The following is a 17,713-nucleotide window of genomic DNA, read 5'->3' as shown; positions in this document are numbered from 1 at the left end:
GGCGATGCTGGTTTCTTAGCTTCGACGGTCTTGGCTTCAGAGATCACCTCTTCCACCTTTTCGACTGTATCAGGCTCAGAGACTGGAGATGCTGGTTTCTTAGCTTCGACGGTCTTGTCTTCAAGGATCACCTCTTCCACCATTTCGACTGTATCAGGTTCAGAAACTGGCGATGCTGGTTTCTCAGCTTCGACAATCTTGGCTTCAGAGATCACCTTTTCGACTGTATCAGGTTCTGTAACTGGCGATGCTGGTTTCTTTGCTTCGACGGTCTTTGTTTCAGAGATCTCCTCTTCCACCTTTTCGACTGTATCAGGTTCAGAAAATGGCAATGCTGGTTTCTTAGCTTCGACGGTCTTGTCTTCAGAGATCATCTTTCGACTGTATCAGGTTCAGCAAGCTTCGTGATGCTGGTTTCTTAGCTTCGACGGTCGTGGCTTCAGAGATCACCTCTTCAACTGTATCAGGTTCAGAAACTGGCGATGCTGGTTTCTTAGCTTCGACGGTCTTGGCTTCAGAGATCACCTCTTCCACCTTTTCGACTGTATCAGGTTCAGAAACTGGCGATGCTGGTTTCTTAGCTTCGACGGTCTTGGCTTCAGAGATCACCTTTTCGACTGTATCAGGTTCAGCAACTGGTGATGCTGGTTTCTTAGCTTCGACGGTCGTGGCTTCAGAGATCACCTCTTCCACCTTTTCGACTATATCAGGTTCAGTAACTGGTGATGCTGGTTTCTTAGCTTTGGCGGTTTTGTCGTCAGAGAACACCTCTTCCACCTTTTCGACTGCATCAGGTTCAGCATCTGGCGATGCTGGTTTCTCATCTTCGACTATCTTGGCTTCAGAGATCACCTCTTCCACCTTTTCGACTTTATTAGACTCAGAAACTGGCGATGCCTGTTTTTTGGCTTGGACAATCGTGGCCTTAGAGATCACTTCTTCCACCTCTTTGACTGTACCAGGTTCTGCAACTGGCGATGCTGGTTTCTTAGTTTCGAAAGTCTTGGCTTCAGATATCACCTTTTCCACCTTTTCGACTGTACCAGGTTCTGCAACTGGCGATGTCGGTTCCTTAGCTTCGACGGGCTTGGCTTCAGAGATCACCTCTTCCACCTTTTCGACTGTATCAGGTTCAGCATCTGGCGATGCTGGTTTCTCAGCTTCGACAATCTTGGCTTCAGAGATCACCTCTTCCACTTTTTCGACTGTACCAGGTTCAGAAACTGGCGATGCTGGTTTCTTAGCTTCGACAGTCTTGGCTTTGTAGATGACTGCTACCTTTTCGACAGGCTCGGATTCAAAATCTTCTACCTTTTCTGTTTTCTTAGCTTTAGAGATCACCGTTATCACCTTTTCGACTGTATCAGGTCCAACAACTGGCGATGCTGGTTTCTTAGCTTCGACAGTCTTGGATTCGGAGATGACTTCCTCTAGCTTTTCGACTGTTTCAGGTTCAACAACTGGCGATACTGTTGTTTTAGCTTCGACAGTCATTGCTCCGGTGAGAGCTTCTTCAATTTCTTCCAATTGCTTAAGTTTTAGTGATGCTGATACATCAGCTGATTCCTCATCTTCGGCAGTTTCGGCCTCAGACAAATGAACTGCTTTTGCATAATAAGGTTCTGTTCGTTGTTTGGATACAAACATTTTCTTTTCTACTTCTTCGATTTCTGCAATTTCATTGTTTTTGCTCTTAGCAACTACCGATGCTGATTCCATTAAGTCAATGGTTTCTGCTTTAATTAAAATTGCGGATTTTTCGACTTGCTCTTCTCCAATCACGGAATCCCTCGTAAGATCTTGTTTTACTGATTTTAATTGTGTGATTATTGTTTTGTCATCAGATTGTTTTCTATACTTTTCAACTATTTCGGATTCTTCAGTTTTGTCATCTTTGTCTAGGATTTTTTGTGTGATGCTTAATTGTTCCACTTTCAGTTTTCCAGATATTATCGGTTCTGTGATATCTTCTCTTGATAATTTGTCGAATCGTGCTTTGATGTCAGCAACTGATTTCTGTACCAATTCTTCTTCCGGTGATAACTTTTGAACTTGTCGTTTACTTCTAATGTATATTTTGTCAGTTGTGTCGTTGTCTTGTTTGTGTAATATTTCCTGCTGTACTGTAATTTGCTCTTCCGAGGTCTGGAATTTCTTACTAGTGTCAAACATTTGTAGGAGACTTCTGTTAAGCTTCGAAATTTCCCCATGTTTAAGTTTTTCTTCGTATTGCGCAACAATTTCTGATTCTGTATGTTGTTCACTTTCTGCCTCATCAATCGACTGTTCCATGGATAGTCTCTGTGACGTAATGAACACTTTTCCTATTGCTCTCGTTTGCGATTCTAATTTTTCCAGTTCAACGAACCGTCGTTTTTGTTGAGTTTCTTCCGATGTTGTCAAAATAGCGTGGCTATGAATGGTTTTCTCGACTTCGATTGCCGAGACGAGTGCTTTAGGGCCTTCGTCTGGTTTGGTTCGAGTGTGTTTCGGACTTTTTTGTGGAGATTCCGTTGGTGCGGATTGTTTACTTTCGAACATTTTGATCAGATCATTCGCACGTTTTTGCTCAAATTCTTCGATTGCGTCTTCGGTCAACTCGGGCACATATTTTTTGCAGACGATCTTTTCGCAAACTGGTTCTTCGAGTTGTGTCATTGCTTCGATTTCTCTCTCTTCTGCGAGTAGATCACGCTGGCGTTGTTCTCGTAGTCCGAGCTGTTGAACTCCATGAACAAGTTTGGTTATTTTAACTTCTTCTTCAGTTTGATCTAGAATGGGTGCTTTTGTTGCTGTGATTTTTTCGGTTGGTATTATTTGCGCTTCCAAGTCCACTATGTCACGATCGGTTAATGTTTCTTTTTTGATGGCAGGAGGTGGGAGAGTGCGAACAGCTGAAGCATCCACGTGTTCAAGAACCTTTTTGTCGATTTGTTCAACGGCAATGCGCTGTTCCAGTTGTTTGATCACCTCATGGATGGGTGGAATGGATTCGGACATGACGTTAGACTCTTCAGGCTGTTGTTCTTCGCCGAACAATCTTTTAAGTTCGTTGATTTTTGCGGATGCAACTTTTTGCTTTTTCGGAGAGTCTTGAATGTCACCATGCTTCGTTTGGTGGTCTTCGAATTCGACCTTCTTCTTCGGTGAGCTATGGGCGCTGTGAATTTTTTGGTTCTGTTCGAGAATTTTTATTTTGGCTTTTACGTCGCCTGATCCGCGACGTCCTGTTAGTAGTTCTTCGTCGGTCATTTTGGTGAGATCCCGTTTAAGAATTGATGTGACGTGCGCATCGAGTGGACTGTTGGATGCATCTTTTGTTTCTACTCGATCGGTTAATGTACCTGCCTCTGAGGTGTCTAAAGCCGCAGATACTGAGTGTTCATCAAAGTCGACTGGGCTCGTTCCAGTATGTGCAAAATGAACGTCTTCTTCAGTTATCTGGAAATCGGCTGTGATGTCCGTTTCGTCCGGAAGTATTGGACTTAAGCCAGCATCGGTAAGCTCAAGCTCTTCAATCTCTACGTCGACCGCGGTATCTGTGACGATGCTGATTTTTTTGTTCTTCTCTTCGGAAGAGGACACTATTCCCGGGGAAGTCATGGTCTCGGTGAAACCCCTTGTCAAAGAAATACCTGTATCGGTAACGTGACCTGACCCGCTAGCTTCTGTGATTGGAGATTCGCTACTGGAGTCGAAACTACCAAATAGGTAAACACTTTTCTTTTTAGAGAATGAAACCGTATCGTCGCGTTTGCGCTCAACACGCTCCGAGTCCTCGTCATCATCTATTAGTTTGAATTGTTTGTAGCGTTTGGTAGTGGTGGAGTCCTTACCATTGGTTCCGGTGCTTATTACTTCGGAGCTGACTTCACGACCATCTTTCGAGGTGGTTGTCGTTGTCAGACTGATGGTGGACTGTGAGCTGATTGAGATCTCTACATCTTTGTGTCCGTAGACGGTTAATCGACTTTCCGTGATGGCCGAAGTGTCGGAAGTTTTGATTTCCTTCCGACCGATGACAAGTTTGATTGCTGGCGATTCGCCACGTGCGTAATGATGTACACTATCCGGTGATTCGACGATGTCTGTCATTGGGGATGTGCCACGGTTCGAGTGCGTCTCGAAATGTGTCTTCCTATCGGGTTTGTGACGAGTAGTTGTGTTCGAGTCGAGGTCTAGGTTGAAATCTTTTCGTGCCTTGGAAGCCCGTGTCGGTTCGTCAATGTCTTGTGCGTCTTGAGTCGCCTGTGATCGTTGTTTACGTTCGTTAACAATGTCGGGTGATTGGAGGCTCAGTGTGTCTAAGTCTTCGGTTGAGGCTAATACTATGCCCTGAGCGGTGGACGTTTGTGCTTGGGCGGCGCTCTTGGTTAGCTTGGTTTGCGCTGCGGTCGCCGAGTCCGGAGTGTCCAGCCAGTGGTATTCTCGGAATGCCTCGAAATCCGTCGTGGAGGCATTGTCCGGTACCACCGAGTATGCGTCGTCTGCGGACGTGGTCGTTCCCAGTGATGGCGATTGTTTGATTTGTGAGTTGGTTTGTTTGGGAGTGAGGGTAGCAGTGAGTGTTTGGTTTACATTTAATTTTAAGAATGTGAACATAACGCGCGGCGAGGACGTCAGAGCAGTACATTTCGGTGATTTCGGTGGATTTTTGAGGGACGATAGTTTTATAGCCATTCGTTCAAGTTAGTTCAAGTGTTAAGTTAGGTTTATCCACCGAAATTGATTGATTGGCCGCAGCGTGTAATTAATTATAATAAGTCATTTAAAATGGAAGAAATATGTAACATGATGGATGCGATTTCGAATAGATAGAGAACATGATATAATGGCATCCATTTAAATGACATCAATGTAAATGTGTGTTAGGCATACATTCAGTTGGATAACCTACAACGTTTCATGTCGGCGAGATTATGGGTGGGTGCATCTCCAAGTGGACGATTCTGGATGAATATGTTCGATTATTTGATCCATCCGACTATGCGATTATATGTTGGATGACTATGTTGTGTATGAGTGTGTTGCACATTAAGTTCTGAGATGATAATATATGACGTCGTGATGGATGTTCAAAAACAACTAAACTGTACGATGCAGTCTACCGCGCGCTATTTCAAGTTGTGTCTTCCGGGAAAACATCGATGATTTCGTGCAAGTTACTTGTACCGGTACTCTACGGTCTCATCTAAGGTTCGTTATATGCTATGAAACGAACCCTGTTATTAGTTCCATGTTCACTACAAAACTTGGCAAACTAAACACAAACACTACAACGGGATACGTTAAAAAAATAATGATCAAGAAACCAAAAAAAAAACTTCAAGAACTGAAAAGGGCGCGTCATGTGAGGGTGTCTATTCTGCCGTAATACGCATACCTGTCCAATGTACTAGGAATTCCAGGATAACTATGCGTATGTCGGCAGTATAATAGTGGCAAGGTGTGCTTCACTCTTCTGGGGGTGGGTTTTTAATGCAGTTTTCCGTCGGAAGTGTATTTCAAACAAACTGGATCATGCACGCACATAAACTAAAAAATATGACAACTAAAATTCAATAATTGGTTCCTACATGGCGTTTTGGCAGTGGTTTGTAGCGAGCTCGAATGCTTGCGATGTATTGCGTTGCGTGAACAGTCATTACACGACCTCATATATTATGCAGAATATGTGGAGGGGTAATAGGAATAGGGTCGGAAATAGGAAGGGTTTGATGATGCTGTGTGATCTGTAGCGAGTAGTTCAGTGATGAGAGTACGTGTCCTGTTAGTATGGCGACATTCAAAGCATTAATTCCAATAACATAACAATGTGTAGACGATGGGCAACTAACAAGATTGTCCGTAGTGTGGATGTGCTGTTTCGAAGTTTCAGTTTAAAGAATGTCTTTTGAAAAGAGCTTTACGAGTTAAAAAAAGTACTATCCTATGATTTCGTAAAATGCGTATTTGTCAACTGGATTTCATTTAATGTAAAGGTGCGTTCAGCGCAAATTAAATGGTTCAAAACTGATCAGTTTTTATGAAATCTACTCAATTTAGTTGTAAAACTAATCGTAACCGTATAATTCCATACAACCTTGCTGTATATGTATTTCTTATCGTATCCGCACCACCTGATTTTGATGTTCATCATAATTTGCCTTGCAATCATGTAACCCAATGCAGTTAAAATTTAGCTTACCACTTATGCCAAGTGTGAATCTTCCAACGTTGTATGAATTCACAAAAAATATCACTGTTTAGTAATCACACACGATACTCTCGAAACTACCAATTAATTCTTTTCACGAAATTATTCACCAAACGTTAACCGAAAGATTGTCTCCAGGAAAAAATCCTCTCATAAATATCACAAAACCGACGATCACAACCGATATGCCACAGACTTGTGTGCAGCTTGCAGTGGGTGTTTTTCGACACTGAAGCACTCAACTGAAACGCATGCAAGCATTGCCTACAACGATATTTGTGTAACAGGATTACCATTGCTGGTTCGAACCATGAGTAGAGCGGACTATGTATTCCTGACATCTAGAAGAGAAGAAAAAATCGAAGTTTTCGTTTCGTAGCGTGGCGTTTTTATTTTCCACCAAGGAAACCTTAGAAATGAGGCGACCTGTTGTGTAACGATGCCATTGATGGCAATTTGCTGCGAAGGACGGCACGTTACAATGCAGGTGAGCATGGAGAATTGTATGATCGAATGTGGCAATGTTACAAATGAGCTGATATCGATTTTGGGCTGATACTGCGTACAGTTTCATTGTGCAATATCTATTGAGTTTTCATTGTCATTCATTAACTCTGTAATTGGTATTTTATAGTTGATCAGTGATTTATCAAATGCTCAAAACTGTTCAAGGAATGCATAACTGTTATGGAGTCCACGGTAAAAACAAGGCATAACATTACAAAGGAAGATCAGGTAAGAAAAAACTCCAGATATGAAAACCAGATATTTCATATACTTTGATGGAACATCCAACAGTTTCCTTACAGTATATGTTACTTCCGTTTTAGACATTTGGATCTCAATTTTCGATAATTTTTGGCGAGTTGGATAGGAATTTGGAAAGCGGTTGTGAGAACTAGTTTTTAGGGACTTTAACACTCGGAACTCTGAGAAGATTTCGAGATTCTGAAGAAATGTTATAGGGTAAATGATTTTCTTTATAATACGGTTTACCTTTTAGGATCCTCTGAAATTGGGATATAAATTGAAATTTCTATATATTTGGTGTAAGGATGTCGGGGTCCATGCTGATTTTTATCGTTTTTAGCAAGCAAAAAAAAACGTTTTCAAACCACAAGAGAATGTATTGGACGAACGAAAAATTAAAACCAAGCGACGGTTCTCAGGTGCCAGTTTGATTCAGAAAAAAACTGACAAATCTCGTTGCCCAGGAGTAGCGGGACTAAGTTCTTTTTGAGGGACCATGCAGCCCTAATGCAGTTGAGTGTTTCCGGAGACGTTGGGGACGATGCGAACAGGCAGATGAAGGTTTGATGACCGTTTCGTGGGTATTTTGGGAGCTTTAATAAGCTTCCCCGCTATTCTGACTCTTCAGAATTTGATTGATCAAACAAAATACCAGAGGATTGGTGAGTTTGAACTGGTTGGATACCTGGAAATCCAGGTGAGTATAGTCCACAATTTATTTCCTTTAAAGTCTAATTTTCGTCAGTTAATGTTTCAATGACGATATATCATTCGTTCAATTTAAATGTTAAAAAACTTTAAAATTATCTAAAATTTAAGGATTATGTATTTTAATATTGAAATAGTTAATGGATATTGAATATGATTGATATGGATACATGGGCTCGAATCAAGGAGCAGTCATCCTTATTCTTTTTAAAACATTTTGTTTTTATTTTCTATCAAATTTCTTGCTTTGTGTGTGATTGAAAGAACCAAACTTAGGTTTGGGTAGTGACAAATTGATGATAAAAGTTCTCCTATGGATTTAAAGTTATAATTAAGGACTATTCACAAATAACGTAACGTTACGGTGTATAAACATACATTTATCCAATCATATATAATCATATATAACCATATCATAAGCGGGCTTGGTAGTCATATGGCTACTGCTTCTGCCTCATACGCAGGAGGTCGTGGGTTAAATCCCAGGTCCGTTCCATTCTCCTACTTTGTATCTTTCTCTTTATTTCTCATGTTCTAACAATCGCTAGAACTGGAAATGGACTTCCATACCGTTTCCATTACTATTCCTATACCTTCAACTTGAGTATTCTAACAGTTATCTGCTAGAATTGGAAATGAACTATAGAGCTCGTTTCCTACATCCAATTAGAAATTCCATCAGTTACCTTCTCCTATCTATCACATTGGCAGCTCGTTAACCAAGACGGACCTCTGCCTCTCCAACCTAACCCATAAATTCCAACAAATTCCGCATGAACTCGTGGCAAGTGCAGAGGTATATTCGGCTTGCAGTGGGCGTGTGATTGCATCATCATTTCCTCCCCCTTCCCTACATTGACTTGCATTCTGACGTGGCAGGCGCCAGTATGACCTAACAAATGAGATCACCAGTACTTGTACATTGAAGATGTGTGCTAGTCCCAAGCAAACATCTGTTGGTTCCCTGTGCAAGAACAGCTGATCTGGTCATAATGGAGTAGCAACTACGAGCAGTCAATCAAGCTCAAGCTCAAGCTCATATAAAAATGTGATTACAAAGAGGGAATGGGTCCAAAACTGAAAACTTGCGTGTTACGTAATGTGAACACACAGCCTTTTCTATGTCTTAATATTCTCAATAATTTATCATCAGTGTGGTTGTTTATTTATTTTAATTTATCAATTTGTTCATTAATTTTATCTTCAACATTTAGAAAGAAAAAAAACTAACAATGTACGATTATTAGAGATGTGCACACAAACCTTCAATATTAATCCCAACTAGCTATATGTACCCGGGAACGCTCGGGATATATAGAAATTTATATATAGATTTTCTTTATTTCGATGTTAATCGGGTTATAAACAAAACGTTGAATATTCGTTGAATATTATTATCTTTATGTTAGAGACTTGCAGCCCTAAGCTGTCACATCCTAAATAAATAAATAGATTATTAAAGCGTCCAGTCTCCCAACAAATGGTCGCATCCGTACATGGCATATAGAGTACGTAAATAATATCTGTGCCTCCCGGAAACCGATTAGGGTCTTTTGCGATTATCAATATTTTGCAATAATTATTTTTTGTTACTTTAAACACGTTAACAGGACAATTAAAGATCATATCGATGCATTTCTAGATCATAAAGATCATATCGATGCAGATTCTAGAGCAATATCCAAATAATGTTTGACCATATTAATCATCCAAGTGAGGAACGCCAAAGTAAAGTGAATAAAATAAAAAGCAATTTAATCATGTAGTGTAATCATTTCGAGGATGTTTTCTACGGGATTCTGAAAATTTGCAGCTGGACTTTATTTTGGAGGATTGAAACTCAGATGTTCTCAAGGATAAGATCTGACGAATGAGTTGGTGATTTGAACACCATTTAGCTTCAGTACTGAAAAACTGGAATCTTCAAAAATGCCACATCGTGTGACGTCGTCCATGTAACAAATATGGTGAGTTTGTTCCATGATTGTAATACGATACAAAACTAATCTTACTAAATACGCGCTAGCATCCAACAAATATATATTTGGTATTCATCCTTGTTATAAATGTTTGATCCCGGAAGTGTAAATACATTTCATATATCCATTTGATACCTGGGTGTATTTATGTGGGGACTTCTGTGCTGAAAATGACCTCAAGATGTGGTCCGTAGCTTCTTGGAATCTATCTCCAGGACTGAAAATGTCTCCATCTTTGAATATAGAAATATAATTAAATAGATAAAGACATGTTTCTTCCATAAAAGCACTGCCGGACAGTGGGAGATAGAATGGAAACACACACAAGGATGTCGGGGTCCCATGCTAAAGTTTTATGTTTTTTTTGTGGAATTGCAAATCTCTCAACTTCATCAAGAGCACACGCATACTCGCCGATGTTCACACGATGTTCACACATGAGCTGAGAACAGCTTTCATAGTGATGAACGATATGCAAAGGCATGTGGCCGATCAATGAGAGAATATGTAGGTTGAGGATCAAAGGCCGGTTCTTCAACTTCAGCATAATCAACGTCCATAGCCCGCATTCCGGAAGCACTGATGATGATAAGGACGCATTCTACGCGCAGATGGAACGTGATTACGACAACTGCCTAAGCCACGCCACGATGCCAAAATCATCATAGAAGATTTGAACGCTCAGGTTGGCCAAGAGGAGAAGCTTATACCGACTATTGGGGAGTTAAGTGCCCACCAGCTGACGAACGAAAACGGCCTACGACTAATTGTTTTCGCTGCCTCCAAGAATATGGCCATTCGCAGCATATACTTCCAACATAGCCTTCTGTATCGGTACACCACCATCCGACAAAACTATCCGTCATCGTAATGTTCGGTACCAACGTCCGCCGCGGTACGACCTAGAGCGACTGAAGCAACCTGATGTCGCCACTGCATACGCGCAGCATCTCGAGGCAGCATTGCCGGAAGAGGATGAGCTCGATGGGGCCCCTCTTGAGGACTGCTGGAATACAGTTAAAGCAGCCATTAACGACGCAGCGGAGAACAACGTCGGAAATGTGTGACGAAGTCGATGGACCGGTTGGTTCGACGAAGAGTGCATACAGATTCTGGAGGCGAAGGACGTAGCACAGGCGGTCGCGCTGCAGCAAGGTACCCGGCAGACCGTGGAACGTTTTAGACGGAAGTAGAGACAGCAGACCCGCCTTTTTCAGGAGAAGAAACGCCGCCTGGAAGAAGCGGAGTGTGAGGAGATGGAACAGCTGTGCCGTTCTAAATAAAAAAAGGAAGTTCTATCAGAAGCTCAACGCATCCCGCAAAGGCTTCGTGCCGCGAGCCGAAATGTGCAGGGATAAGGATGGGAGCATCTTGACGAACGAACGTGTGGTGATTGAAAGTTGGAAGCAGCACTACGAGGAACATTTAAATGGCGCTGAGAGTACAGGCAGTGAAAGTCAAGGCAGCGGAGGAGATGACTACGTCAGTTCAGCAGACGATGGAAGCCAACCAGCCCCCACTTTGAGGGAAGTTAACAATGCCATCCAGCAGCTAAAGACCAATAGAGTAGCTGTGGTAGCTGGTAAGGATGGTATCGGAGCTGAGCTCATCAAGATGGGCCCGGAAAAGCAGGCCACTTGCCTTGCTATCGGAGGAGTAGGAAGAAGGGGTTATATGTCCCATCTACAAGAAAGGCGACAAGCTGGAGTGTGAGAACTTTGTGATATTTAGTTATTCATTTATTTATTTGAATTAGGCGGCATACGACAGTATAGATCGCGTAAAATTATGGACGAGAACAGCTTCCCTGGGAAGCATACCAAACTGATCAAAGCAACGGTGGATGCGCATTGCGCTAGAAGGTGTCATGCGGAGAGCCGGGTGTAACAGCCGGGGTACAATTTTCAACAGATCCAGTCAATTTATTTGTTTCGCGGATGACATGGACACTGTCGGCCGAACATTTGCAAAGGTGGCAGTACCTACTGTACACCCGCCTGAAACGCGAAGCAACAGAAGTGGTGAATGCGTCAAAGGCAAAGTACATGCTTGTGGGCGGAACCCAGCGCGATAGGGCCCGCCTGGGAAGCATTGTTACGATATACGGGGATACCTTCGAGGTGGTCGAGGAATTCGTCTACTTTGGATCCTTGCCAACGGCTGACAATAATGTTAGTCGTGAAATACGAAGGCGCATTATATGTGGTCGGGGTTCTGCCAAATCACACCAAGCGCCAATGAAAAATTTCTAACTTTGTTGCCAAAGTTTCCGTGTAACAGATTCAATTAACCAAAAATCACATCAAACATCGTTCATCGCCATAACTGAGGATATACTACAGCAGATGTATTTATGAATTGGCATGAAAAACTTTCCGTTTTCCTTTTGCGAATAAAAAATTACAAGTCAGTCAAAAAGCCGCTTGGTGCGGTTTGGCTGAACCCCGACTATGTGGAAGTCGGCCTACTACGGCCCTAGAAGAAACTGCGGTCAAAAAAGATTCATCACCGCATCAAATGTGTCATGTAAAGACGCTGATAAGACCGGTAGTCCTCTACGGACACGAAACATGGACAATGCTCGAGGAAGACTTGCAAGCAATCGGAGTATTCGAGAGACGGGTGCTTAGAACCACCTTTGGCGGTGTGTGGCGGCGAAGAATGATCACCCAGCTCTACGGCAAAGCCAGTATTCAGAGAGTAGCTAAAACCGGAAGGGTACGATGGGTAGGTCATGTTGCAAGAATGCCGGACAGCAACCCTTCAAAGATGGTGTTTGCTTTCGATCCGGCTTGTACGAGATGGCGTGAAGCGCAGCAAACGAGTTGGGCAGACGAGGTACAAAACTGCTTGGCGAGCGTGGGGCGCATTCGAGGATGGAGAAATGCGGCATCAAACCGTGTATTGTGACGTCAAATTGTTGATTCAGTGTTATCGCGCGAGCTATGATTTTGTTATTATAACAGAACAACTCTAGCCGATCCTCCGCCTCTTTGATAATTAAGACCATTGTTAACTGCTTATTGGCTCCACCTTGACCGATCATTCGAAAATAGTTTGTCACGCCTAACTAATATGACTAATATGGTTTTTAACGCCTTTTGGAGAAATCATTTTTCGACGAATGAGTGGAATGATGCGACTCTGCTAAAAAAAACTCAAGCGCGATGCTTTCCATGCAGGTATTTTTTTGATCAATTGGTAATTTGGGTTAGATCAATTGGTGGTTTATCAATAAGTCATTCATAGTTTAAGTTGGTACAATTAGCGCAATAACTCCGGTATTCCGGTGGTATTCGTACATCGAGCTATTAGGCACCGTTTGTTTACCGTTTTGATAATCAACCTCTGAAATGAACTGTTGACAAATTGCTAAATGATCGAACCCAGTTTACTAAATGATCGAAAAGATCCTTGTCTCAATGTAGAATCGCAAGCGAGTTTTATTCGCGCGTGAGGCCTCGATGATTGAGATTTGAGTATGATTTTACCAACACTAGTAGTAAGAAAAAGATAATTCTACGTGCAGTGTCTTATCGTTGTTTGAATACCCTACATGAGTTTTAGTTTCACCTAAACATGCTATAAACAAAGACGGGATTGATTGATTTATTGGTAAGAGCACTCACCGATAAATGCCAATAAATAAATAATGTTTGAGTCATGTACGATGATCAAAACAAAACTTTCCCAATTAAAGATGGGAAATGTGCCGATTTTTTATTTAATTTTTTTTTTAAATTTACTGTCAGTGTCATATCAATCAAGTAAACGACTTGTCATAGCAAAAAATCACGCGTACCATTTGGCAAAGGTAAAGTTTAAATTTGAAAAACTAAAATATACGCATTGTTTTTGATAAATTTAAACAAACGAATTCTCGCGTTAGGTTGAAAATTATTCTACTTGTGTTTTGGTCATATGTGTCTTAATTTGCGTGGGTTAATTTAATGTGAATTTTAAATTTCGAACTTCAAAAACCGTATAAGACTTATTTGGAAAGTTTATACAACAACAACAGTCCCAAGTAGCAACCCTATAACCAGAGACCGGTGGAGTGAAAAACTGTAGAAATGGCAACGAATGAAAAGGTATGTAATTGTGAAAATCATACTGGCATCACTCGAACTTTTTGCTTGCTTCTTATGGATGAAAAAAGTAAACAACTCGAATTGGAACCGCTTTTTGCTTTCTAAAATCGATCTAAACACGGTTTGGACATTAAAAATGTTTAATTTTTTTTTGTGTCTTTATTAAGGAGACTTCCAGCCCGAGGCTGGCTCGTCTCCGGAAAATGTTTAATTCACGATTTCACAAATTTCACACCTTTATTTTTTTAAATTTTGTTTTCAAATTTTTTATCCAATCAAATAATTTCTTGAATCTATTGATCATTTTTGATTTTTCAACATATTTAGAGTTTGAACATTCCTATTCAATGCTAACTTATTGCAATTTCTAAATTTCCAGGGTATTTTTTTTTAATTTTCCGTGTAACGAGTTGGATAAATATTTTAGAGTGTATCATTCACCATTATAACCTTCTTTTGAATAAGGTTAGTTGTAGAAAAATACTAAACTACATATATTTCACTCTTCAAAGGCATACGAGCGAAAACAACCTCCAAACAAAATATAACTCAATTTTCAATATGTTTTTATAAATGTGTAGAACTCTGAAAATTGTCTTTAAACCACATTTAAACAGGCATTTAATTTTATAATATTGATTAACATCAAAAACTTTTCAAAATTTGACCAATTGAATATTACAAAACATAATCAAAATACCCTTCTAAAGGCGGTCTTGGGCACTAAGAACAACATTTAACATTTGACATTTTTGTTTCGTGTATGCAACCATGCAATGCTGTTATTCTTTGGTTGTTTGTTTTCAATCATTCTACCTACACACGAATAGATGGAGATGCATGGTACGTCAGCTTTTCATTGCATTTTTCCACAGCATGCTTCTCTTGAAAATTGACTAAATCTGAGCTGACCCGGCGAACTTTGTCTCGCCAAAAATGGATCAATTTTCTGAATAATTTTTAAATTATTTTACAGATTTATCCCAACATTTATAGGGGAACGCACAGTGGGAATAAAAGGGCCCGTAACAGTACTTATTTAGATGCCGCTATTTTAGAGGTCCGGAAAAAACCCATTCTTATGCATAAAAAATCCGAGGAATCGATTGGTGATATTTTCAATGCAGACAAACCATTGGAAAAGGCCTATTTTTCCCGACTTTCCCCAAAAGACACCATAAATGCGAATTATTAAAAGGAAAATTTTATTTGCCGTTCCCAGAGAGTACTCAAATATCACTCAAGTGTTGATAAAATATTGATTAAATGGATTGCGTTGAATTCTGTACGTAACATAACTCAAAATTAGCCTATTTTGTCCGATTCTCCCCTAAACTCATGTTTTAGGAAATAAAAGCTTCTGGAAAGTAATTTCTCACGTTAAAAATGATCTTTGCTGGCGCAAATCCATTCAAAATACATGCAGACAGATATATTCTAATCGTTTCGTGATTAAAGATTTACGAAATAGTCTATTTTGCCCGATTTTCCCCAAAATACACCATAGAAACGAATTATTCAACGGAAAATCTTATTTGCCGCTCCCGAAAAGTACTCAAATATTACTCAAATGTTGATAGAATATTGGTGAAATGGATTGCATTGAATTCTGTGCGTGACATAACTCAAAATTAGCCTATTTTGCCCGATTCTCCCCTAAACTCATGATTTAGGAAATAAAAGCTTCTGGAAAGTAATTTCTCGCGTTTAAAATGATCTTTGCTGGTGCAAATCTATTCATAATACATGCAGACAGATATATTCTAATCGTTTCGTGATTAAAGATTTACGAAATAGTCTATTTTGCCCGATTTTCCCCAAAATAGTAGTGTAGTTCAAGTTTAAAAAATATTCGAATTTGGTAAATCATTCACTAAATTTGTTAGTGATTCCAATGAAGGCTCTTTTTGTGGGAATACACTTTTTGTGTTTGTATGTGATTTTGGATGGAAAAATACAAATCAAGCTCTATCTGGTAAAAGGGCGAATGTCGCAAGAGAGGATTCTCATAAAAGTGACAAGCAGAGAATTTCTTTGCGGTTTATCACCTCATAACGAAAGAAAACAATAAGAACTTGCATTCTGAGGTGATAAACCGCAAAGAAATTCACTGCTTGTCACTTTTATTTAAAAGAGGGGAAGTCGACGAAGAGAATCCTCTCTTGCGACATTCGCCCTTTTACCAGATAGAGCTTGAAATACGATTTTCTTTAATACTGATATGGGAACAGGCATGTTAATGAATGGCATGAATGACATATCCAACTTTTACACAACAGATAATGCTTTGTTTCACACTCGGTTTCAGATAAAAAATATGAAATGATTGACATCTTTAGATGTGTAAAAAATGAAAGATTTTCGTATTATTGCCTTTATAATATAACAAAGTTGTACCGAAAGCCTATAGGATCACTTCAAAAAACGAGCTTTTATAGGAGGTCCGGATTCCCATAGTGTTATCCGATAAAATCAGCTAGTATTTTGGGGAAAATCGGGCAAAATAGACTATTTCGTAAATCTTTAATCACGAAACGATTAGAATATATCTGTCTGCATGTATTTTGAATGGATTTGCACCAGAAAAGATCATTTTAAACGCGAGAAATTACTTTCCAGAAGCTTTTATTTCCTAAATCATGAGTTTAGGGGAGAATCGGGCAAAATAGGCTAATTTTGAGTTATGTCACGCACAGAATTCAATGCAATCCATTTCACCAATATTCTATCAACATTTGAGTAATATTTGAGTACTTTTCGGGAGCGGCAAATAAGATTTTCCGTTGAATAATTCGTTTCTATGGTGTATTTTGGGGAAAATCGGGCAAAATAGACTATTTCGTAAATCTTTAATCACGAAACGATTAGAATATATCTGTCTGCATCTATTTTGAATGGATTTGCACCAGCAAAGATCATTTTTAACGCGAGAAATTACTTTCCAGGAGCTTTTATTTCCTAAATCATGAGTTTAGGGGAGAATCGGGCAAAATAGGCTAATTTTGAGTTATGTCCAGACAGAATTCAATGCAATCCATTTCACCAATATTCTATCAACATTTGAGTAATATTTGAGTCCTCTCCGATTTTCCGTTCAATAATTCGTTTTTATGGTGTATTTTGGGGAAAATCGGGCAAAATGAGTGCTTTCCTATGGTTTGTCTGCAGTGAAAATATCACCAATCGATTACTCGGATTTTTTTTATATAAGAATGGGTCTTTTCCGGACCTCTAAAATAGCGGCATCTAAATAAGTACTGTTACGGGCCCTTTTATTCCCACTGTGGAACGGTTCGGCACATCATCCCATAGCTCCTATTTCCATACCATCAAAAACAACGCAATGAAAAGGAATTTGGTTTGTTTCTTATTTTTGTGAATTTTGTAAGCACCAGTGAGCACGCGTGTTAGCAAAAAGAAGCGACGAGATTGGTGCTGTATTTTTTTGTTTTGCGATTAGATGAATATATGGTCGGGGTTCAGCCAAACCGCACCAAGCGGCTTTTTGACTGACTTTATATATTTTGCTCGCAAAATGAAAACAGAAAGTTTTTTGTGGCAATTCATGCGTACATCTGTTGTAGGATATCCTCAATTATAGCGTTGAACAATGTTCGAAGCGATTTGTGATTAATTGAATCTGTTACACGAAAACTTAGGCAAAAAAACTGGAAATTTTTCATTGTCGTTTGGTGTGATTTGGCAGAGCCCCGACCATATGTTCAGTGAGATGGAAAACGGAATTATATTAAATAAACAAAAAGTTTGGCACACATCGTTTTTTCCATTGGGGAAGATACATTAATTACGTAACGCAAAAATTGACCATTTTCAACCCCCCTCCCCCCTATGTCACACTTTTTGTATGAAACATCCGAAAAAAATGTATGGTTGGTCACACTTCACTAAACCCCTCCCCCTCCCCCTCTAAGCGTTACGTAATTTATGGATGCTCTCTTGTTGTATGATAATAAAAACTTCGTGTTATA

General features: G+C 40.0%; 1 protein-coding gene across 1 annotated transcript in view; it reads right to left on the bottom strand.

Annotated features, from left to right (window-relative positions):
- LOC134221863 (ankyrin-2-like) overlaps positions 1-17,713 on the bottom strand; it is an 86,100-nt gene that overhangs the window by 37,909 nt on the left and 30,478 nt on the right. Inside the window, exons 7-9 of the mRNA XM_062701034.1 lie at positions 2,064-4,487; positions 1,212-1,358; positions 685-1,091 (exon numbers count right to left, since the gene is read on the bottom strand). Of these exons, the coding sequence (XP_062557018.1) occupies positions 685-1,091; positions 1,212-1,358; positions 2,064-4,487 (2,978 nt within the window). The remainder of the gene's footprint in view (positions 1-684; positions 1,092-1,211; positions 1,359-2,063; positions 4,488-17,713) is intronic.

The sequence above is a fragment of the Armigeres subalbatus genome, chromosome 3 (assembly GCF_024139115.2).
Source record: "Armigeres subalbatus isolate Guangzhou_Male chromosome 3, GZ_Asu_2, whole genome shotgun sequence".
NCBI classification, from domain to species: domain Eukaryota; kingdom Metazoa; phylum Arthropoda; class Insecta; order Diptera; family Culicidae; genus Armigeres; species Armigeres subalbatus.
Note: the sequence above shows the minus strand (reverse complement) of the source record. Positions and strands in the feature narration are given on the sequence as shown.